The sequence below is a fragment of the Capra hircus genome, chromosome 13 (genome assembly GCF_001704415.2).
Source record: "Capra hircus breed San Clemente chromosome 13, ASM170441v1, whole genome shotgun sequence".
NCBI lineage: Eukaryota > Metazoa > Chordata > Mammalia > Artiodactyla > Bovidae > Capra > Capra hircus.
Window position 1 is genome coordinate 67,015,616 of NC_030820.1, and position 25,239 is coordinate 67,040,854.

At 38.9% G+C, this 25,239-nt stretch overlaps 1 protein-coding gene across 5 annotated transcripts in view; it reads left to right on the top strand.

The window, feature by feature from the left end:
• Positions 1–25,239, top strand: part of RALGAPB (Ral GTPase activating protein non-catalytic beta subunit) — a 93,206-nt gene that overhangs the window by 60,811 nt on the left and 7,156 nt on the right. For all 5 annotated transcript variants that reach the window (XM_018057853.1, XM_018057852.1, XM_018057854.1 and 2 more), the window contains 9 exons: positions 4,384–4,571; positions 6,604–6,710; positions 8,402–8,554; positions 10,946–11,155; positions 15,627–15,785; positions 18,713–18,878; positions 21,484–21,606; positions 23,104–23,240; positions 24,639–24,747. In XM_018057853.1, the coding sequence (XP_017913342.1) occupies positions 4,384–4,571; positions 6,604–6,710; positions 8,402–8,554; positions 10,946–11,155; positions 15,627–15,785; positions 18,713–18,878; positions 21,484–21,606; positions 23,104–23,240; positions 24,639–24,747 (1,352 nt within the window). The remainder of the gene's footprint in view (positions 1–4,383; positions 4,572–6,603; positions 6,711–8,401; positions 8,555–10,945; positions 11,156–15,626; positions 15,786–18,712; positions 18,879–21,483; positions 21,607–23,103; positions 23,241–24,638; positions 24,748–25,239) is intronic.

The window sequence follows — 25,239 nt, forward strand, 5'->3', positions numbered from 1 at the left end:
TTTTAAGAGTTATTTGCCAAGTTATTTAGCCTCTAATTTGGGGAAACTTTAACCCCCCAAGTGCCTTTTTCAACTGTTGAAAACTTGGTGTTTACATCTAGCTGAAATCTCTCCCGCTTTAACTTCTGCCCATTTGTTCTGATTCAGACTTTCGATTGTAAAATCCTTTTTTTCCAAAGAGTGGGGATATCTGAAGACAATGCTTGTGTTTTGTTTGTTTTTTATTTTACATTTTGGCTGCATCCCCTGGTAGGTGGGATCTTAGTTCTTTGACCAGGAGTAAAACCCACACCCCTGCATTGAAAGGCAGAGTTTTAGCTTCTGGGCCACTGAAGGAATTCCAACAATGCTCATGTTCTTCCTCATTCATTTCTGCCAGTACCTTTAACTATTTTTCATATGACAGGGATTTAAAGTACTTTTTATCCTAGTCATTTTCCTTTCAGTGGCATTGGTTTGACTGTGTACCTCTTTAAAGGGTGATCACCTTTAAACTCTGTAGAATATTATATTTTCATTAAAATTGGGTTTTTGAGAAACCTAGTCAAGGCAAACCTTAGAGGCTTTTTTTTTTTTAACACTTTTACATTTTGTCTTTCTCATCCTGAACATTTATTTTGGGGTGTTTGGATGCAATATATAGAATTTTACATTTAAACTTGAAATTTCTTTATGTAAGATTTACCTTATTATTTTTAATCTTTTAAGATTCTTTTGGATCCCAGCTCTTACTCTGGTAATATTAACTCTGCAGCTCAACTTTAGGCCAACTGTAGATTTAATGAGCCTGCCCTGTGTGTCCTAATCGGAAACTCTGATAAGAATATTGAACAGAAGAAGACTGACATAGCACGTGATAAAGAGATTTCCCTTCTGGTTCACAGGGATTTTTAAATCTTATCTATAAGTTTTTAATGATATACTGCCAAGTAAGCTGCATGTCTTGATTTCAAAGATACTTCTCTGCCTTTCCAGTCTAGTCATTATCGAGAAGAGAAAATGTAGTTGGGCTGGTGTGATTTGATCTTAGTGACCTATTCCCTTCCCAGCGTCCTATTTGATAACGTCTTAAAATCTTGCATGGAACATAAGCTTACATGGTCCATATGCTTGTGACAACCGTCTCTGTTCCATATTAGAAAACCCATGTTTTTCCCATTACTGGTTTTCTAGAAATCCTTAGGCCTGAACTCATCATGAAATTCTCCTTGTCCTTGAAATTCTTAAATAGTCCTCGTCCTAGAAGGATAAAAAATGGAGGGAAAGTATCTGTTGAGCAGTGTTGTCTTCTGTTATCAGAGAGATTTGGGTTCAAGCATTAGAATGAAAGAGAAGAGGAGAGGCTACTCAAGCTGAGAATTGCAATGATATAAGTAGTGGTGGGGAATACTAAGTTTCCAAATGAGTTGCTTTGGAAGGGTCTGATGATATTAGGACCACAAGATAAAATCTTTATGTTTTCTTAACAAGATTCTTTCTGTGTTTCAGTTTCTTAATTATGAAATGGAAATAATAATGGTACCTATTTCATAGGGTTGTTATAATAAATAAATAAAATGTTATGTGTCAAGTGCTTAGCTCTAGACTGGCACATAGTAAATGGTATTGTATAAGTTATTAGTGTTCCTTGAAGACATGCAGGAATCTCTGTGGATGTAAACATTTTGGAATGTTTAGGCTTGATCAGTTGAATTCTAATTTAAAAAGCATTTTTTCTTATATAGTCTGATTTAATAATTACAGCAGTCCTGTAAGATGTAACTACTAGTGCATCAAGTTCCTGGTCTGTAAAATGAGGATAGCTGTTCATGGCCACACAGTGAGAAGGCAGCAGGTCTTGGTTTCTGGTCTTTTCAGTTCAGTTCAGTCGCTCAGTCGTGACCGACTCTTTGCGAGCCCATGAGTCGCAGCACGCCAGGCCTCCCTGTCCATACCATCTCCCAGAGTTCACTCAGACTCACGTCCATCGAGTCCGTGATGCCATCCAGCCATCTCATCCTCTGTCATCCCCTTCTCCTCCTGCCCCCAATCCCTCCCAGCATCAGAGTCTTTTCCAATGAGTCAACTCTTCGCATGAGGTAGCCAAAGTACTGGAGCTTCAGCTTTAGCATCATTCCTTCCAAAGAAATCCCAGGGTTGATTTCCTTCAGAATGGACTGGCTGGATCTCCTTGCAGTCCAAGGGACTCTCAAGAGTCTTCTCCAACACCACAGTTCAAACGCATCAATTCTTCGGCACTCAGCCTTCTTCACAGTCCAACTCTCACATCCATACATGACCACAGGAAAAACCATAACCTTGACTAGGCGGACCTTAGTCAGCAAAGTAATGTCTCTGCTTTTGAATATACTATCTAGGTTGGTCATAACTTTTCTTCCAAGGAGTAAGCGTCTTTTAATTTCATGGCTGCAGTCACCATCTGCAGTGATTTTGGAGCCCCCCAAAATAAAGTCTGACACTGTTTCCCCTGTTTCCCCATCTATTTCCCATGAAGTGATGGGACCAGATGCCATGATCTTCGTTTTCTGAATGTTGAGCTTTAAGCCAACTTTTTCACTCTCCTCTTTCACTTTCATCAAGAGGCTTTTTAGCTCCTCTTCACTTTCTGCCATAAGGGTGGTGTCATCTGCATATCTGAGGTAATTGATATTTCTCCTGGCAATCTTGATTCCAGCTTGTGTTTCTTCCAGTCCAGCGTTTCTCATGATGTACTCTGCATATAAGTTAAATAAGCAGGGTGACAATATACAGCCTTGACATACTCCTTTTCCTATTTGGAACCAGTCTGTTGTTCCATGTCCAGTTCTAACTGTTGCTTCCTGACCTGCATACAGGTTTCTCAAGAGGCAGGTCAGGTGGTCTGGTATTCCCATCTCTTTCAGAATTTTCCACAGTTTATTGTGATCCACACAGTCAAAGGCTTTGGCATAGTCAATAAAGCAGAAATAGGATGTTTTTCTGGAACTCTCTTGCTTGTTCCATGATCCAGCAGATGTTGGCAATTTGATCTCTGGTTCCTCTGCCTTTTCTAAAACCAGCTTGAACATCAGGAAGTTTACGGTTCACGTATTGCTAAAGCCTGGCTTGGAGAATTTTGAGTATTACTTAACTAGCATGTGAGATTGCATCCAAGTACTGCATTTCAGACTCTTTTGTTGACCATGATAGCTACTCCATTTCTTCTGAGGGATTCCTGCCCACAGTAGTAGATGTAATGGTCATCTGAGTTAAATTCACCCATTCATTTTAGTTCGCTGATTCCTAGAATGTCGACGTTCACCCTTGCCATCTCTTGTTTGACCACTTCCAATTTGCCTTGATTCATGGACCTGACATTCTAGGTTCATATGCAATATTGCTCTTCACAGCATCGGATCTTGCTTCTATCACCAGTCACATCCACAACTGGGTATTGTGTATGCTTTGGCTCCATCCCTTCATTCTTTCTGGAGTTATTTCTCTACTGATCTCCAGTAGCATATTGGGCACCTAATGACCTGGGGAGTTCCTCTTTTGGTATCCTATCATTTTGCCTTTTCCTACTGTTCATGGGGTTCTCAAGGCAAGAATACTGAAGTGGCTTGCCATTCCCTTCTCCAGTGGACCACATTCTGTCAGGCCTCTCCACCGTGACCCGCCCGTCTTGGGTTGCCCCGCAGGCATGGCTTGATTTTTAATGATCACTTATCTCTTTTGAGCCTGAATTTCCTCAGCTGGAAAGTTGAGGGGATTTGGCTGATCTTCAGATCCTTGTCTGGGTCTAGAATACTTTAGCTAGCATAGTCCTTAAACCTGGAGTGTGCATATTTTTTAAATATATCTTTAGGAGCTTCATGATTTGGAAGTATGATTGGTCAGGTTCCCTGGGGAGCAGGCTTTGAGAGAGAAATTTGCCTGTAAGAGGTTTATTGGAAAGTGCTGTCAGGATCAACCCTTACGGGGGAATGAGGGAAGTCACACTGAGCAGAGGGAAGACCGAAACTGTGATGCATTTGCAGCAAAGAGCTTTGGAGCTGGGCTGGCCCTTCAGGAGTCTCTCATGTTGTGGGACTTTATACCCCTTATCCTCCAGCATCAACAGTTCATTGGACATGAGCTGTCCCAGGAGGAAGCTGTGGTCTTGAATAAAGTGGTTCTCATTGGCCTCTCCAGGACTCAGCTGAAAATTAGGGCCAATGTCTCTCTCTATCTGGGGCAGTGGATCTTTTCAGTTTTGGAGAGGGAATCCGGACGGCACACCACAACATCCACCACAGGGAGTAAATCTGACCCTCAAAGAGGAAGCATGGCTGTGGTCAGATAAATCTAGAGACAGATTGATGCATGGGGTAAAGTTGTGGTCTTGCTTTGGGATTTAACTCTTATCTTTTGCATTCTCTCTAGTATTATGCAGTTGCTTGGCGCATTTCCTTCACCCAGTGGTCCTGCCTCTCCTTGTAGTCTGGTGAATGAGACCACTTTGATCAAATACTCCAGACTGCCAACCATAAACAAACATAGTTTCCGGTACTTTGTCTTGGATAACAGTGTCATCCTGGCAATGCTGGAGCAACCTCTTGGAAATGAACAGAGTAAGTTTCAGCACTTCGGGCTTTTTCCATTGCTAAATCAACATATCTATCAATATTAGCAGGCTGTCTCTGGGATCTGGGAAGGAAAGACAAATTTTAAGTAATTTTTCATTTGTCAAAAAAGGCTTCTAGCTGATGACCTAATAGCAACTGAAAAGCAGAGGGTCAAAAAGTAGAATATACATATGAAATAGAATCTTTTAGAGGCTCTTAATGTATATCTATTAGAAAAGAGCTCCATAGCTTTATAAAAAGTTTATTTTGGTAGAATATTTTCAGTTGTTCCCTGTGTATGAACATCATTATTCCTCTTCCTTCCTTCTTGACCTTTGGATCCTGTACCTCTCCTATCCCACCTTCACTCCGCATTGTTCTTTTTCAGTTATGGTTGCCACCCAAACAGGCTGGAAATTGGAGGAGTCATCTTCACCTGCTCCTTCCTGTTACTCCCTTATATATTTGGTTTCCAAGTTTCTCTTCCCTTAGTGACTTTGGCGTCTTCTGTTCTCTGCATTCCTCCCAATACAACCAAATGCAGGACTTTTATTTCTAGATTATTGCAGTTGCTTCTTGCCTGATCTGATTGTCCCTCCTTCCAGTCCCAAAATTCATCACCCTTCCCTCCATCCAACTTGCTGCCAGTGGTGCCTCCATCCTCAAATGTAGATCTGATCATGCCCGTGCCCTCCTGAAAATCCTTCATTGATTTTTCCATTGATGCAACATACACTGTTTTCTTCCCATCTTTCCCCCAGTTATAACCATCTCAAGGTGTATTACCCCTGCAGTACAGACTGCTCAAAGTACTTTTTTTTCTGATGGTAATTGGAATCAACAAATATGTAAAGGAAGCATGTTCTTAGAGAGATCTTTATTGCTGGGAAGGGGAAGGAAAGTGAAGATTACAGAATCTTTGGGCATACAGGAACCCAGGGAATCTACAGATGAAGAAAGTAGGGCTCAGAGAGGATATTTGACTTGTTCATGAAATAAAACTAGATGTTTCCCAGAAGTTCAGGGAAATAACCACCAGAGGTGTCCTTTATGTTGTGGTAAAATATAGTGATTTTAATAACAACTAGATGGGGCTTTTAATTATTGCCCAATTCCAGAAGCACTGGTCCCAGGTCTTTCCTGCAGGCACCTCATCCTTCTCTACCTTAGACCTGGGATTGCTTGGCTTTTTTCCTTGGCTTGTATCAGTTATTCCTGGCTCCTCCTGCTTCCCACTCCCAAGCTACCTGCTGTACGAGTCTATAAAATACCAGTCTCCCCTGTTTCCTGGCCTGAGGGGTGTCAACCCTTTTCCAAATTTTTTAAGACTCCACTCCTCTCATTCTAAGTGATTTCATTGCATTGAAAGTCTACCAAAAATATAAACAATTGGGATTATTTATATGTACAAGGACATTTTAAAACAAAAGTGAGAGAAGTTTGAACAAGTTTGACTGCTAGACCAGAGGAAAAAGAAGGAAATAGGAAGAAGGATCTAGGTGCTTAGGAAGTCTATTCTGCGTCCATTCCCCCTTGGGATGAAACAGTGCCTGCCAGTGGTGGGCAGCAGTACACAAAGGCATGGGTGAATGTGACTTCAGCATCACACGCACCCAGCCTGTCTTTTGCATTTAGACCATCTGCAACACTGACAGTTAAGAGTATTTGCCAGGATAATGTTTCCAAAACATGTGTATGTGTACTGCTGGAGGTATGCGATATGATGTTATTTTATGTATTTTTAAATAGGTGTTTTAAAAATATATAATTAACAGACCAGAGTTTCTGGTTTTCCTTTTAAGGATATAATTTCCTTTTGAAAAAACAGAAAAAGGGAAGAAAGAAGTTAATAGAGAAAGTAAGGTAATAGTCACAGCGGTACATGGATATGGCAGAATCCGCAGAGGTGGTTTACAAAGGAGAAAAGCTAGAGAAGCACTGTGCTAGGGCTGTGTTTATTAGAGGCTCTAAAATTGACAGCAGGTGTATTTTATATGTTGCCAGAAATAAAAACTTTTCCACCAACATTTTATTCTAGATGATTTTTTCCCCTCTGTCACTGTGCTCGTCCGGGGAATGTCTGGAAGACTTGCTTGGGCACAACAACTTTGCCTTTTACCCAGAGGAGCAAAAGCAAATCAGAAGGTATCCATCAGAAGTTACAGGGGAGTGGCTAGGAGTGAGTGCCTGTGTATGCGTTTGTGTGTGTTGTGATTTAAAGATTAAGTAATACTCCAACAAAAATAACAGAGAAAATAAGTATTTTTGATCCTAGCCAGGTTCTCAGTGAGTTCACATCAGAATCATCTTAGGAGGCTAGAATTCCAGGTCCACTGAAATACTCTTTAAAGACATCTTCAAGGCAGGTGTAATTTCAGAACGCTTTCTGGGGTGACTCTGACATCCACTTAAGATTAAGAAGTGCTCTTCTGAGTGTGGCTGAGTCCCTTTGCTGTCTACTTGAAACTGTCACAACATTGTTAATCGGCTATACTTCTAAGTAAAATTAAAAGTTAAAAAAAAGAACTGCTGTTCTGAAGAGTGGCCCCAACTTTTTTCATGGAATGTTAAATAAAATTTATGTACATGCCATATGAAAAAACTTTGGCCAGATCCTAGATGTCTCTGTCAGTAGTACTTAGTTTCTAATTGTTTCATTTAACTGTATAACTCGTAATATGCTCTGTGATTTTTTAATGTGCTGTACAATTTAATGAAGTCTTTTTTTTGGGTGGCACAGTTTATTTTTTTATAACAGTTGTAATTATGTGAATAAAATTTGCTCATGGGAGAAAGTTGGAAAATGAAAATAATGAAGACGGTATTTTAAGTCACCTGTATTGTCACTCTTCAGAAGTAGACGGCCTCTGTTAATGTTTTAGTGGATTTTCTTGCCATCTTTTTTCCCTTTCTGTACCTAACACTTCAATAGAATTTAGTCATTTTTGTATACTGCTCTTTTCATTTTTTATCACATTGAAAGCTTTTACTTACGTCGTTAAAAATTCTTTAAAAAAAGAATAAAATTTGGCTTAATAAAATTTTACAAGCATTTGAGAGAGAAACTCACAAAATTAGAGTGCATGCCTAAAATAATTCAGCATTCTAGATGTTGCTGTTGCATAACATGTGTTTGCTCTGAGGAGCACACACCCGTTTTCTCCTAGTGGCGTCATACCTATCAGCAACACTATAAGCCACTCAGTCCCATTAAAGACTGAGGAGGAAGGAGGTCAGAAAAGGCACTAAAACCTGTTTGACAGTTTAATATGTGCCATATTTTTTTTTTATTTAATCCTTGCAGCAGTCTTGTGATGTGTTGTTTCCGTTTGTCAAATGTGGAAACAGAAGTTACATAGCTCATATATGTTTATTAAATCAGGGATTTGGAGCCATGAAGACCTAGATTCAGTGCCAGACTTTTTCAGTTAAGCGATGCCAAGTTTCTAATTATTGAATTCACTGTCTAGAGATGCCCAGTGGATGTAAACGTGCATGATTTGAGAGCCCTTGGGGGAAGACGGAAGTTTGAGCCTTAAATTTGGAAATGCCTTATCTATTAGCTTATCACTGAATATAGAAGATTCAGGCCTGGTATACTAGAGGTCCATAACACATATATCAGTCACAAAAATCTATAAGTTGATGAACATTTTTATAAAAATAAAGAAGAGTACACTGGTGCCTTTACCATTAGCAGTAATATTTGCAGATTTTTACTGAGATTCTGTGTTTTATAACTCTAGGGAAACACAGACATCTAAGAGACCAGGGAAATACATGTCATTTCTGATGGCACCAAATATAACACATATAATGTTGTTTTTTTTTAACAGCTTTTTGTGCCTGAACCTCGTCCAGTTCCTAAAAATGATGTTGGATTTAAATATACTGTGAAACATCGACCATTTCCTGAAGAGGTGGATAAGATTCCTTTTGTGAAAGCGGATCTGAGCATTCCAGATTTGCATGAAATCGTCACAGAAGAAGTAAGATAAATTATTACCAGCTGTTGTTAAGAGAATGACTATAAACATCCTTAAACAACTTCTGCGATCAAGATACTGCCTTTGTTCGGTATTCCTGGAGGTGGTTCTTAAGATGACCTAGATGTTTGTCATCCAGGAAGTTGTCATGTAGTAAGACAAACAGAGATTGTGGCTAAGTGAAAGGAACTTGACATTGGGCTCCCGATGTCCAGAGGAACCAGTCTAAAGGAACTGGACTGGTCTGTGGTTTCGTTAGTGTGACGGCATGATCCAACCCTAGTGGAGGATGTTTGGAGAGGGGAGACCAATTCAGAGACGGTTATGATAACTCAGGCAGGGGATGGGAAGGACTGCCTTATTGGTAGTGTAAAGTTTAAATATATGGCATGTCTCAGAGAGATATTTTGATCCAGACAGTCTTGGGTTGATGAGGGATAGAAAAGAGCTGAAGAACTTTAGATTTTAGGCTTGAGTGGCAAAGATAACAGTGCCATTTATAGAAATATAGACATTAGAAAGAGGACAGGTTTAGGAAAAAAATTACTTGGCTTTAGATTAATTTAGGTACTTAACTAGATTAAATAATTGGTTACTTAGGTCAAGGAAGAAGAGTTCTAAGAAATGAAAGACAGGTATGTCAGGGCATGAGCGAATAGAAGGGCACGTATGGAGGCTGCCTATAGTATCAGATGCTGGAGAGATTGGGGGAAGGAACACGAAGAGACCCCTGGATTTTGTTATGAAATGTTGGTGACCTTTGAGAGCAAGTTCAAAGAAGTATTAAAGTGTAAGATCTGGGGAATGAATGGTAAATGAGGAAAAGGCAGTGAATATAGGCTACACTGTTAACTGTTAGCAGTAAAGGGAAAGGTTGTTGTTTAGTTGCTATAGTCATGTCCGACTCTTTGCAACTCTGTGGACTAGAGCCTGCCAGGCTCCTCTGTGCAAGATTCTCCAGGCAAGAATACTGGAATAAATTGCCATTTCCTCCTCTAGGGGATCTTTCCGACCCAGGGATTAAACCTGCGTCTTTTGCATTGGCAGGTGGATTCTTTACCTTTGAGCCACCAGGGAAGCAAAAGATACAGAGTAGAAAATAGAATGAGGAAATGGCCTAGTGAAGGAAAGGCAAGGCTAATTTTTCTTTCTTTTTTTTTTTTAATTTAAGAAGAATCAGAAGTAGAAGGAGCCAGTGAAGAAGGGTCAGCAGCCTACACTGTGAGGCAGGCTGGGGAAATGATAAGTAATAGAATAAGGCCCTGGAGGCAATTAGGTCAAGAAAATCTGTGATTGTATCTAGAAAAGGGGTCCTTCTGGTAAGATAGGAGAGAAGAGGGGCTTGGTTTAGGTTCAGAGATATTTCGAGGTGGAAAGAAGGGAAATTGAAGCTGCTTATGTAAATTTTAATCTTAGTTCTTAGAAATGACATAGGGAAGCAAAGATGCTTCTTAAAATTGCCAGGCAGCCCAGCTAGATTAAGTAGTATCATCTGTAGTGAAGTTACTTAACTCATTCTGCTGACTTTCTTCAAAAGTTATTGGTATCCAGAGGCATAAATTAAAAATCTGAGTGATGTGGAGATTGGCCAGGTGAATAAGGAAGCATAAGGAATAACGTAGCCATTTTATATGCTTAGAAGAGGGTATTAAGATGTCATATTTGGGGGGTTTAGTTTTGGTTGGGACATGGATGAAGCCAGAAGGCTTGGAGAAATAAGAGAGAGGGGTTGTTTACCCCACAGTGATGGTAAAGGGAGAATGGGTGTACAGGTGAGCTGTAAGAAAGGAATTTCAAAATTGGAGCTCTTGAAAGTATAGCACATCTGAGGTACAGAGTTTGTCATGGAAGGCCAGAGTTGCGAAGGTTGAGGAAGTTGTAGGAATGTAGGCCAGGCTATTCACCAAAGAGGATGAAATTTTAAATAGGATAGATCAGAAGGAAAGCAGAGGTAACTCCCAAGAGTATAGCAGCTAATCCATGCAGTTGTGGACTTCAAAGAATGAGGACATCCTTGTAGGACAAAGATGGACAGGGGTCTGGAAGAAGAGGGAAAATGATGTGGAAGATGAAGGGGACATGGCAGAGAATGGCAGCTCTGCCCCCTCTCTTGCCAATGTAAAGGGAAGCAGAGACAGAATGGTTTCACTTATAGCGAGGAGATAAAGGAGCAATTTTTGAGGCTATGGGAACATTCTTGGGGTTTTATTTTAACTTTAAAACATTTTTGCTTGGTTTATGCATATTTGCTCTTGGTTGTATTGAATTGAAGCTCAGTGTTGATCACTGAAAATTATCTTCTATTTTGTTGCTTGTAGCCTTCTTTTCATTTAAAAATTAAGATTAATCCTGATACGATAATTCCCCCAAAATGCAATGTTCGGTTTATTTCAGTTAGAAGAGAGACATGAAAAATTAAGGAATGGCATGGCCCAGCAAATCGCTTATGAAATACACCTTGAGCAACAAAGTGAGGAGGAATTGCAGAAGAGAAGTTTTCCTGATCCAGTTACAGATTGTAAGCCCCCACCTCCTGCCCAGGAATTCCAAACAGCACGTCTTTTCCTTTCACACTTTGGATTTTTGTCTTTAGAAGCATTGAAGGTAATTTTCATAAACTTCTATGAGTAAATATATTCATACATTAACATTCAGCTGATGATAGCTAAAGTATTTTTGTGAAGATGGAGAATTAAAACAACAGAAACTATTTAAAATCTTACCTTTCATACAAGGAAATAAAATTCTATTATGCTGCAGTTTACAATATGAGCTCCAAGACAGTTTTCCCATGAATGTATTTAGAGTTCTGTTGTGAGAGCTGCTTTGATAATATATCCACCTCTGACTTTTCCTAGGTGCTGTAAGACTCATGTTATATATATTAATGACATCTATAAGCAGTTAGAAAAAGAATGTTAAAACTTTTCCCCAGTAAAGTTTATGACTGAAAGTATGGGCTACAGTTGACTGCTCTTTCATGCCACTTTTGAAAAGGAACGAATGTAAACACTTGTTAGATTGTGCAGTTTCTAGTGTCAAACTGTCTTGGTTTATGTCCTGGCATCACTACTTACCAGCTGTGTGATCTTGGCAAAGTTACTCTGAGTCTTAGTCTCTCATGTCTGAAATAGGGGTGATAAGGGTATCATCTCGTGGCAGTTGTGTCAGGCGGTTCATGTAGTACATAGAGTCAACCAGCCTGTAAGGTAAATGTTGCCATTACTCTTAATTTCATTAAAACAGTTTTACTAGGAAAGTGGTAGTATCTCTATATCACATATGTAGAAACAGGGCCTCAAAAATGTGAAATAGCTTCCACGTATGTGAATTTAAAATTTGTGCTAAGGCTGTTTGTTTTGAAAAACCCAACTGAAGATTGCCAGGCAAGAAGTAACTTATTGCACAAGTTGCCCCCTGCCTTACTCTCTAGCAGCTACTTGGCTAAAGGCCATTTAACTTTTAAGAAAAGTAGAGGGGAACATTGCTGTCTTGAGTTTGGATTTTGGCATGTAGATGAAAAATATTTTATGTTGTAGAAAATTGAATTAGTGGTGGAGAGTAAAAAATAAAAACTCTTAAAATGCAGAAGAAAAGAATAGAAAGAGGAAAATAATGAGAAAAGCAGTGGTAAATGTGGAAAGAAAGGAACAAAGATACAGCCTAACAGGTGATTAGTGATATTCCTAGTGGAGAAAATTGGACAGAGTAGAAGCAGTAAATAAAAACATTCTAGAAGGAAATGATTGCATGCTATGGACTGAATGGAGACAAGACAAATCTGAGACTGAAATTTCCTTTCATGTTATCTACTGTAGTTGAAATGTTTAACCTTTCAAGAAAATAATTCCTGTACTTTCTCACCTGGGTTAGAACATAGGAAGAAGTTAGCAAGTAGCCTGGTTTATTTTATGAATCTAAGCATGCCTCTAATAAACCTGACAGAACACACATGCAAAAATATATACAAAAGTATTAAGGAGAATGGTAATAAAATGAATTCAGCAGCACGTTAAACAAATTAACTTCTACAACCAAGTAAATTGGAATGCAGGAGAGTCAGTTATTGGTAAATATTAGTTAAGTTATTAAGAAAATAATTTGATTCTGTTAGCAGATCAGTCAATACAACAGTCAATATTCAGCAAAACAATATTTAGTCTGATTTTTAAAAAATGAATAAACAGCCAAAAACTTCACCAGGGCCAGTAATGTAGATCTGTGTAAATGGCAGCCCATTTAAGAAACAAGGTGGAGAATGAGGAAATGTTTTTTAAAAAAAATGTGTGTAGGGAGATTCCCCCAGTGAGTAACATCTTACCTAACTATAATATACTATCAAAACCAGGAAGGTCAATGAAATACTAAAAGAAACTAAGAGGGGGAAAAAACACTGGAAAGGAAAAGACAGTTCCCAGATAATATGATTTCTAATTAGACAGCCATGGCATCATTGACTCCGTGGACATGAGTTTGAACAAACTCCGCAAGATAGTGAAGGACAGGGAAGCCTGGCGTGCTGCAGAAGAGTCAGACACGACTGAGCTACTGAATGACAAGAAGAAGGAGAATCAGTAGAGTGCTTAAAGTAAATGAAAGTTAAGATCACCACATATGAAGTACAAATATTAATGACTATAGCTGTTAATATCCAGTTAGAAATAGAATGCAAAATAACTCAGTTACAACTGTGATATTGACAAAAGGTATCCTAAGGAAATTTATTAGGAAAAACACAGACCTCGAGGAAAAAACTTTAAGAAGTTATTAAGAGATATAAAGTACATACGTGTTATGTTCCTGAATTAGAAGAACATCCAGAAGAACAAGCTGATGAGGTAGCTTTAAAAAAAAAAAAGAATGAGGAGCCCTTGTCCTGTAAGATATGTTGTAGCATGCTGTCAGAGTGCAGTTCCTTCTTCATGATTTCAAGGTGAAAAATGAAAAGCAGAACGTTTTTTGCATGTTTTTGAAAAAAAAAAAAAAAAGCCAAAAAAAAGTAGAAGAGGAGAGTGAAAAAGTTGGCTTAAAGCTCAACATTCAGAAAACGAAGATCATGGCATCTGGTCCCATCACTTCATGGGACATAGATGGGGAAACAGGGGAAACAGTGTCAGACTTTATTTTTTTGGGCTCCATAATCACTGCAGATGGTGACTGCAGCCATGAAATTAAAAGACACTTACTCCTTGGAAGGAAAGTTATGACCAACCTAGATAGCATATTCAAAAGCAGAGACATTACTTTGCCGACTAAGGTCCATCTAGTCAAGGCTATGGTTTTTCCTGTGGTCATGTATGGATGTGAGAGTTGGACTGTGAAGAAGGCTGAGCGCTGAAGAACTGATGCTTTTGAACTGTGGTGTTGGAGAAGACTCTTGAGAGTCCCTTGGACTGCAAGGAGATCCAACCAGTCCATTCTGAAGGAGATCAACCCTGGGATTTCTTTGGAAGGAATGATGCTGAAGCTGAAACTCCAGTACTTTGGCCACCTCATGTGAAGAGTTGACTCATTGGAAAAGACTCTGATGCTGGGAGGGATTGAGGGCAGGAGGAGAAGGGGACGACCCAGGATGAGATGGCTGGGATGGCATCATGGACTCGATGGACATGAGTCTGAGTGAACTCCGGGAGATGGTGATGAACAGGGAGGCCTGGCGTGCTGTGATTCATGGGGTCGCAAAGAGTCGAACACGACTGAGCGACTGAACTGAACTGAACTTTTTGCACGTTTTTAGAAAATTCATTTAGTGGAAAAATCTGACCTGAATTGACACGAGGCTATCTGTAGTCTTTTTTCATAGTGTGAATGCTCTTCTGTTTGACTGCAGAAATAGTGGTGTCTTTAATGACAGGGTGTTGCCTCAGCCCTTGTTTGGAGTAGGAAAAAGTAATCCTTGCCATCTCTGAGGGATGCTTTCCTGAAAAGTACCAACAATGATACAACCTGCTGGTCAAGATCACGATCTCAAAGAAGATAAGGGATCAGGGGGAAAACAAAACAAGAAATGCATAAAAATTAATAGACTATTTTTTAAAGCAGTTAGGTTTGCAGAACAGCTGAGTAGAAAGTGTAGAGAGTTTACATATAACCTCTTTTCCTCCACACACGTAGTTTCTCCTAACATCTTGCATTGTTGTGACATAATTTGTAACAATTGACAAACCAGTATCAGATGGATTATTAACTGAACTCTATAGTTTACATTAGTGTTCACTCTGTGTTGTACAGTTCTATGGGTTTTGGCAAATATGAAATCACATATGCTCACCATTATAGCACTATAGAGAAGAGTTTTACTGCCCTAAAGTCCGCTGTAGTCTTCCTAGTCATCCCTCCCCTTCTCTGGAAATTCCCCCGACTCCTGACAACTACTGATCTTTTGCTGTCTCCACAGTTTTGCCTTTTACAAAATGTCATATAGTTGGAATCATATAGTATGTAGTCTCTTCAGATTGGCTTCTTTCACTTAGCAGTTTGCATTTCAGGTTCCTCCATGTCTTTCTGTGACTTGATAGCTCACTTCTTATTATCATTGAATAATATTCCATTGGGTGGATTTATCACAGTTTACTTACAGAGAGACTCCTTGGTTGCTTCCAAGTTTTGCTTCCAGTTACGAATGAAGCTGTGTTTTTGAGTAGACATTTTTAATTCATATGGGTAAAGAGTTATGCAGTTGCTGTCCTGTATGGTAAGATTATGCTTAGCTTTGCAAGAAACTGCCAAACTGTCTTCCAGCATGGCTGTACCATTTTCCATTTCCACCAGCAATGAATAAGAATAAAATACATACTAAATTTTTTCTAGAACGTTTGGTGTATTACAGAGAAAATTGGATTTTAAATTAAATACATAGTATGATCTCAACCGTCTTTAACAAAAAAAGGCAAAAGAACTGGAAGGAAATACACAAGGATGTTAAATAGTTTCTGTAGTTTGGGATTATGGTTCTGCTTATTCCTGTCACTTTAAAAATTTTTTTTAATGTTTATTACACCATGAGCAAGTATTGGTTTTATAATTAGAATAGTGCAAAGAGATGATACCTTCTCCTTTCTTCCTTTGGCGGTAGGAACCTGCAAACAGTCGTCTACCTCCTCACCTTATTGCACTTGACTCCACGATACCTGGATTTTTTGATGACATTGGTTATCTGGATCTCTTGCCGTGTCGTCCCTTTGACACAGTTTTTATTTTCTATATGAAGCCAGGCCAGAAAACAAACCAAGAGGTAAGATTTCTGGATTTGGGGGATAATTTTTTATGCTGTAAACTGAAAAAAATTTACATGACTTGCACTTCCCTGTGGTGGATGGTGAGTTATTCTTGATCTTTAAAGATTTCCTGTGAATCAGTTCAAAAACTGAGTTAATGAAAACTATGATGCCTAGACTATGATGCCTAGACCCTCGAGTCTCTTGACTCTCAGTGAATGTGATATAGAGAAGAGCTAGAGCATGTCTTTCTTATCTTAAGGAATTCAGATTCCTAAGACACAGGAAACTAAAATAACAAAAGTTAACCATGAAAAGCTAAAGTTAGGCTTTACTGCCCAGCAACAACTGTTTACTGACCATCTTCCCTGTGGCTCCCTTAATGTGCCCAAGTGTAGAAGTGATAATACCCTTTCCTCTTGAGGAACTCACTTTCCAGGTAATTTCACAAGGAAATAATTTTAGTCAAGGCATGCACAGTAGGAGAACATCTGAAATAAAGTAAAGGATAAAAACAATAAGTAAAAAACAGTTGGGTACATGTAACAAAGAGACTAGGAGAAGGATGAAGACAGCTATAAGACAGGTGAGAACAGAAAACTGAGAGAAGATGTCAGGAGATCGAGTGTCTATCAGAGATAAACGGTTGAAACATGGATTGGACAGTAGTTACCAGCTGTAACTGAGAGAGGACCAAAGGAAGATGTGTAAAAGATAGCATGTATTCACATGTGTAGAGCACTATGACTGTATTATCTTGGAGTTTCACTATAATCATTGCAAGACCATTAGCTAATCAGATTAAACACACTTGAAGAAATATACCAGAATTACAAAATGTTTATACTAGAAGCATATTTCAGATTATTGGCAAACTACTAGAAAAGGAGAAAATTCTTCTCATTTCATGTTAGTGATTCCGTAAATACTTACTAAGTGTCTGCTGTCAGATGCTTGGGTTATAGTGGTGAGCAAGATATACGAGGTTTCTGGACTTCCGGAACTACTACTGTGTAGAGGGAAAGACAGATGATTAAACACACAACCGTGGATAAAGTGTGCTGATAGGAACATGTTATAGGAGCCGTAACACAAAAACCTAACCTGGTTTGAAGACTTCCTGGAATAAAAGACTTTTAAGCTAATGTATGAGGTATACATTGACTGTAGGTTAAAAGGTAGAAGTGGGTTGTCACTAATCAAGAAACAGCATGTGCAAAGGCCCTGGAGGTGAGAGAGAATTTCATTTTCATAAAATTCATTATTGGTTCCAATTTGTTTGTAGCTTGGGAGGCTACTGGTAGCCAGAGATGAGACTGGTAGACTCAAGTGTTTCGGAAGATCTTCAGTAGAAGTGGATTAAATGCAGAGGGTGGGGATCTGTCTTGAAGGAAGTCTGTTCATGGTTCATATGAGAGTAGTGGGGCCATTTTCCTCCTACGTATAGAAGAAGACACAAACCCTTGAAGTAATTCTTACACCAGTTGAGTTTCCTTAGCTTTTTAGGGACCAAGGGTGATGGGAAAACAATAAGATTCCCAGAAGCCTCCTTTAGAATGGCTGAGTCGTGCCTTCCCTAGCCCCATAGGGAAGATTTAGATGAATTTCCAGCTGCCAGTCAGTGGCCTGCAAGTTGAATTTAACTTACTTATTGTATCTTGGCTACATTTTCAAATTGTTTAAAAGTCTCACCTCTGAATAAAATAATTAATTGGGAGAAAACAAAAACTGGCTGTCAGATCAGTTTCCTGGCACTTATAAGAATATGAAGGGATATGGGGAACTAAACAGGTATACTTCTGAAGACAAGTGTTAAAGAGATGAGGCCTGGCAATGATGCCCACTAGATTGAGAAGTATTTGATGTAACCACATATTTTGACTTCATTAGGTTAGCATTGTATGAACTACATCAGTGATCTGTGGGCTGGCTACATTAAAAGTTACTTGGGAGACCTCTTGGAAGTAGTAATTCCAGGATCTTATCTCTGCTAATCTGATACAGAGGTTCTGGAGTAGGCTAAGAAAATCTCATGTTTAAGAAATTCCCCAGGTGATTTTGATACACTACCTCTCTCCCCATTTCATTTTTAATTTATAGAGGACTTCTCATTTTCCTTCTTCTAGCATTGGACTTTGAACAGCAGCAATGTTACTGTTTTGAGCCAAGTAATTCCTTGTTGGGGGAGCTGTTCTATAAAAATAGGACATGTAACAGCATCTTTGGCCTCTGCTCACTAGATCCCAGCAGTGTCCCACCAGTTGTGATGTCAAAAATGTTTCCAGACATTGCCAGATATCTGCTGGAGAGCAAAATCCACCTGATGTGAACCACTGTTTTAGAACAAGGGACTTTTCTTTCTGGGGCCCAGGAATTAAATTTGGTACCTGGTGAAGAGGAGAAAGCCTTCATTTTTATCTGGGATGGTTGTATTCTCTTCTTTGAACCCAGAGAAGAATGTTTTCCCACTCACTTATTAATTATAGCTAGTCATTATTGAATTTTTAACAGGTTTGTACTTTTTATAGCATTTGTCAAGATTTATAAGTAAATAATCACATACCTATGTGAAGGCAGGGACCTAGTGTTTTTTGTTTACTTTTGGTAAGCATATCTGGCTCAGTAATTATTTTGCTAGGAAGAGAGTTAAAGGATTTTCTTGCTTTATCTCACTTAATCTTCACAGCCATCATTATTACTCGCTTTATAGATGAAGGAACTGAAACAGTGGGATTAAGAAACTTGCCCAAAGCCCAGCCAGGATTTGAACCCAGATCTATATAACCCAGAAGCATACATATTTAACTGCAGTCATATGTATAGTCCTCAGTTTATTCTCAGCTTGGACTTGATTTATCAGATACTCCAAAGAGAATTTTTATGAAGATACTTTGATATGCTCTTTTGTTCCTTCACTATAGTTGATGATTGGTATGTATTTCAGATTTTAAAGAATGTGGAGTCTTCCAGAAATGTTCAGCCACATTTCCTAGAATTTTTGCTCTCCCTTGGCTGGTCAGTAGATGTGGGCAAACACCCTGGCTGGACTGGGCATGTTTCCACCAGTTGGTCTATTAACAGTTGCGATGATGGTGAAGGACCTGAACAAGGTAAATCTCATATGGTCATTTGTTTTTTCTTATTTTGTTACTCTTGACTTTTCTCCTTTAATATGAATTTGTAGTTTTAGGAAAGAAAAAAAAAAACGCAGATGTATGGAATGGAGAAGTCTCTTTCCTCTCATCCTCACAGGAGATCACTTAATAATTGTATCATCTTCCAAACATTTTCTGTTAATATGAGGAATAATTATGTGTGTGTATATATATATATGAACATGTATGTTATATACATACATTATGATGACTAATATAAAATTAATGGCTTAATTATCATAAAGTTGGTAAGTTTTTTATAGTGGGAGTGAACAAATTCCGTTTTCTATAACAATATTATAATAATTTTAGATTATAGCAAACAATAGTTTCCTAACAAGTATACTTTGTGTAATAAATACAGTTTTTCTACTAGCAGGTATGTTTTTTAGACTTTGGGCTATCATTTAAGGTTACACTGTTAGGACATTATATAAAAACCTTTGTAGTAAACAGCTGACTGAGAGATTCATACACATCAATACAAATCCTCCTGAGGAACTGTAATCAGGATAGCAAGTATAAATTTAATCTTAAGGCCTTTGCCCTACCTGGCTGGAGCTTTCTGTTCCAAGGGCCCTTGAAATCACTGGAAAGTTAATTATACCTCTCTGAAGTGGGAAAAACCTGTGTCTAATGCTTTGAATTAGCAGAGTTCTCTGTCAGTAAGATTATGCTCTTAAGTTTCCCATTAAATACCATTGTGACTTGTGACATAGTTTTCTCCTGCTTTCAACCAAGGTTGAATCAAAGTATATGAGAATGTGCTCTAATTTCAATTGCCACATAACCTTTAATAGTTAGCTTAAGTGTATTTATCAACTAAATTCCCACAAGTAGAATTGATAAAAGATTTGCACATTTTTCAAGTTGATAAATGTATAAATGTGTCACTTGGATGCTTAAGGTTGCAAGTAACAGAAAACCTGACCCAAACTGGGCTAGATTTTGAAGGTCATTTATTGCCTCATATAACTGAAAATCCAAGACATTAGTGTGCAGTTTTGTTGCCATGTGATCAGCACTCCTGTTCTATTTCTCTGCAGTTTTCTTTTAGCTCTGTTTTCCATGTGTTGGTTTTGTCCCATCCTGGCTTTCTTCACACTGCAAAAAGGCCATTCCAGGCTAAAACCATTCACATACCACACTAGTCTAAAGAGGAGAGGTTAGCTGGGTCTCAGAACCTCCCTTCTCCCAAAGCCAGAAATACACAGTGATTAGACTAGCATGAACCATTGCTGTGGCAAGAGAGGTGGAATGACCCTGAAAGAGAGATATGAACGAGGAGGCGGGTAGAATGAGTGTGTTGGGGCAGTAACCACAGTGTCTGCTATGGTAGACACTGCCCGCCCAGCATCTAAACCAGGAGCCAGCACCTACAGCCCATGCCTATTTTTGTAAGTAAAGTTTATTGGCACTCAGCCATACTTGTTCATGTATTATCTGACTGCTTTCACACTACAATGGCAGACTTACATAGTCATGGCAGAGACCATATGACATGCAAAGCTTCATTTACTGTCTGACCCTTTGCAGAAAAAGTTTGCTAGACTCTGGTCTTAACTTCGTTTGCCACCTCTTCACCAAATTAGGTGTCTTCTGATCTGTTAGATGAGGAGTTTTCTATTTTTAATTATGATTGAGTTTTAGCATCTCATATTTTTATTTCTTAGCTGAGAACTACTTGTTTATTTCCTCTTCCCAATTTTTTGTCAGGTTGTTGGTCTTTTATGTATTGCTTGTAGGGCATTGTGTTCATTTTAATGGAGAACTAGACCAGCTCTCATGCGAAGAGTTGACTCATTGGAAAGACTCTAATGCTGGGAGGGATTGGGGGCAGGAGGAAAAGGGGACGACAGAGGATGAGATGGCTGGATGTCATCACCGACTCGATGGATGTGAGTTTGAGTGAACTCCGGCAGTTGATGATGGACAGGGAGGCCTGGCGTGCTGCGATTCATGGGGTTGCAAAAAGTCGGACACAGCTGAGCGACTGAACTGAACTGAACTGATACCAGCTCTCAAGAGTGTTATTTTGGTTAATTCTATCTTGCTGACTTAGAGCAGATACTATGATTAAAGTTTCCTGTACATTTTCATATTACATCACTGATCACGGGAGAAAATGACACAGAAGCAAAGCTGAAGAGCAGCAGAGAGACTAGGGACAGAAATGCCTGCGAGCAAGCGTACACACATGCAGACGTCTGCCCCACCTCCCTTCACAGAGGGACTGGGTGGTCTCCCTTTTAATTACTGTTACCTCTTCCAAAAAGTCTATTCCCTGAAACTGCCTGATACACATGAACTAAGGTCCTGCTAATCAGAAGTGATCTGATTCAGTTACAGCAACTGTGAAATTAAGATTTTATGGTTTAAAGTTAGTGTTAAGCCATTTAATGAACACTTATAGTTTATTCTTCTTACACATTAGTTCATGTTGGAAATGTACTTTCTATTTATTATCACTTTTTATTAACCAGTTAAAATTTCATTTAAAGTTTCATGTACTGGTTTTCCCCACTTTTCCGAGCAGTAATGTAGTGTTTCTCATTCATAGATGAAGTGATTTCCTCTGAAGATGTTGGGGCTAGCATTTTCAATGGACAGAAGAAGGTGCTGTATTATGCCGATGCCCTTACGGAAATAGCTTTTGTGGTTCCTTCTCCTGTGGAGTCCTTAAGTAAGAGAATTTTTTTAATGGTGCTGGGTTTTTTTGTATGGAACAATTTTTGTATTCACTGATTTGTGCAGTATTACTGCACTGGGAGAGATTCTGAAGTCATCTAAGACATTCTCAAGCTTCAAAGACATGATAGCTTTTAGATTATGCAGAGGTATGGGGTGTTAGTTCCTCTTAACTAAAGGAAGGTAGTGAAAGACTAGAAGACTGACCCTCTAATAATAATTTTTAAATAGCAAAGGAGATCTACTTTGACCCATTTTTTTTACTTTCTTTAGTGGGATTAATTGGACTTCCCAGGTGGCTCAGTGGTAAAGAATTCACCTCCCAATGCAGGAGGCACAGTTTTGATTCTTGGGCCGGGAAGATCCCCTGGAGAAGGAAATGGCTACCCACTCCAGAATCCTTGCCTGGAAAATCCCATGGACAGAGGAGCCTGGCAGGCTAATGGGGTCTCAAAAGAGCTGGACATGACTTAGCAACTAAACAATAACAACAAATCTGATTAGTTTAACTAATACATAGAAGCCCTGTTTTTCAGTTTATTCATTTCTCTCTCTAATGAGTGAACCCCCACCTGCTTCCCTCTTTCCATGTGAGAGCCTTTGTATGGAACCCCAGAGAACCCTGCAATTGGAGGCTCTCATGGTGGTAACTGCCTGGTCTTCTAACACCGAAGTGGAGAAATTCCAGCCTGGAGAAGGTGGCCATCAAGCATGTTCTTCTCAAGGATCAGAAGTGATCATTACTTCTCAGTCTGAATTCTTAATCTTATTTTGCCTTGAACCTTTGCTTCTTACAAATTAAGTACATTACTTTGTGCCTGACCAAACAGGAGATGGAAAACTTCACCTTCTCCATGAGACCGTCCATAGGATGGGATGCTGTACATCATGCTTTCACATTTCTCATTTCTAGGCTAATGATTTTTCCTGGACCCTGCTTTGGCCGCCTCTTAACCTTTGTACTTGGACCCTTGATTTTGCACTTGAGGTTCCTCCCTTTCTCTTCTCTGGGGCCAGTTATGTCCCTGGCAGGAGGGCCCTTCCATGGTCTAGGTCAATGTCTAGCAGCTGTTTGCCTTCATGTCAAGGCTGTGATCTCCTGCCTTAATTCCAGAAGCCAGGCCCCAACCATCCTCTGTGGACTGAGTCCATCCCTGAGGTCTCTGGCCCAGCTTATTTGCACCAATTCAGTAGAGCTGGAGCCAGCAAATTATGGCACACAGGCCAAATTCAAAACACTAAGAATGTTTTTTGCATTTTTAAAGGGTTGTAAATAAAATAAGAATATGTAGTAAAGACCTATATAGCCAGCAAAGCCTGAAATATTTATTACTTGATCCTTTACAGAAAAGGTTTGCCAACCCTGGCTCTATAAGCAATGCTTTGCCTAAGTAATTTAAGTTGTACTGTTAACATAGCTAGTTTAATAAACACATTCGCTCTAACGAAGTAGTAGATATTTTATTTATATATATTTTTCTTTACCCTATAGCTGATTCATTGGAAAGTAACATCTCAGACCAAGATAGTGATTCAAATATGGATCTTATGCCAGGAATTCTGAAACAGCCATCCCTGACACTTGAGCTTTTCCCTAATCACACAGACAATCTTAATTCCTCACAGAGGGTAAGTCACTTTGTTGATTGATCTCCAGAAATTTGTAGTGAAATGGAGGTAATTAGGTAATTATAGAATCACACCTGAAAAGCTTTTAACTTTAACCCAAAGAATAATTATATCTGTACTAATTCATTAGGATCTTAATTTTTTTTAATCAAAATTTCATGATTTTCTTCTTTTCAGCTTGCAACAGATGATTCACTCTAATTCCATCTTTGTTGCTTTTCTCTATTTAGTCATTTTGGTTCCATGCTTGGTTCTTTCACCCATTCCTTCTCAAGTATAGGTTATTATTTGGTCCCTGAAATATTCACTAATAATAGTATGTATTTTATAGCATTAACCATGCAAAATTCAACTTTGGTCTGACACACATGATAGCATTTTGAAGAATAATCCAGTGTGTGAATAAATGTACTGAGTGAGGTGACACAGCAGCTGAGTGAGGTGACACAGGAAGAGAGCATTTTGGTTTTACACTTTTTTCTTACCTTATCAGTGGATGTTACATCATTGTCTGTGTTCTCCCCTCGTGTTACCTCCTAATCCTTACTGGAAAATGACCAAGTAGTAATTAGCAAGAGTATAGGATCAGTTCACAAATGTAAGACAGTTGATATAGAATAAATAATAAAGACCAAAGAAGTGCTGTGCAAACTTGTCTGAAGCCCTTCTTCCATTGTAAAGAATTTTAATTTGGACCTCTCTACACTTAAAATTATTTTTAATATAAGTATTTGCTTAAAAGAATATGGGAAGGGTTTCACCTTTAAAATTGATTTAGGAAAAAAAGTTAGCTTGTATAAAACTCTGAAGTAGACTGATTTTGAAAATCATAAGTTGCTACATTTAAAAAAGATTTCACAGAATACAGTTTGGAGAAGAGCAAGATTGGTAAAGCACCATGTTTTTATTTACCACATACTTTGCAGACTACTCACAAACTAAGGGAAAAAAATTCATATCATTATCTCAGTAGAGAGAGGAAAAACAGTTGACAAGAATTCAACACTGAAAAGATCTCCAGGCGGAGCAATGATGTTACTCTGACGGAAAAAGCATACTGCCTTCTGGTCACAGAGATAGACTTGATCCTCTTAAGTCCTCTTTAAGACATAGATTGCAAATTTTGTTTTTATTAATGTCAATTATAATTGTTCAGTATTGCTTATCTTTTTTTATTTGAATATTTTAGACTTTCATTGCCTTGTTCTAGTTTGAGACTTGATAAACAGAGAAACCAAAGAAGGGCTTTTTTGCAAATGTATTTTATACTGTTTTCCAGAAGTGACTTCCCATGACCTGATCCTTATGTCACTGGGTAGCTTGATAAATGTATGATTGTAGTTTTATTAAGCCAGTTTTTTTTTTTCCCCCTCTTCCACTTTTCTCTACCTCATACAGCTCAGTCCCAGTTCCAGAATGAAGAAGCTGCCTCAGGGTCGCCCTGTCCCTCCCCTCGGACCCGAGACAAGAGTTTCTGTAGTCTGGGTGGAACGCTATGATGATATAGGTATTGTGCAAGGACTTTGTCCATAAACAAGATTTTGGTAGGATGACAGTGACTTGCTGAATGTCTAAAAGGAGTGGCAGCATAGGCCCTGTATGGTGGCCAAGAGCTGGGACTGGAGTTCAGGAAGCCTGGGTTTCATTACTCCTTAGATGACTAATCTGTTAAGTGAGTGACCCAGCACTTACTTCGTAGTCGTGAAGATGTGATGGATGCAGAGCCTTCAGGTCTTCTTGGTATGGCAGGTACTGGTTTCTGGCCACTTGGTCCCACTTGATATGGCTCCCAGTCACCCCAGGACCTCTGGAAAGGGGCAGGGAGTTCACCTTCCTCACCCTCTTTTCACAATCTTGTTTCATTGTAAAGATTAATTGGTCCTTAGGGATTCTGCTATGAATATGTTTCTCATGATTTTTATGTAAGCTGCCTAAGAACACTAGAAATGTGTATTTACCCTAGAATCTCATTCAGCTCAGAGTTCATAGGAAAGTGTAA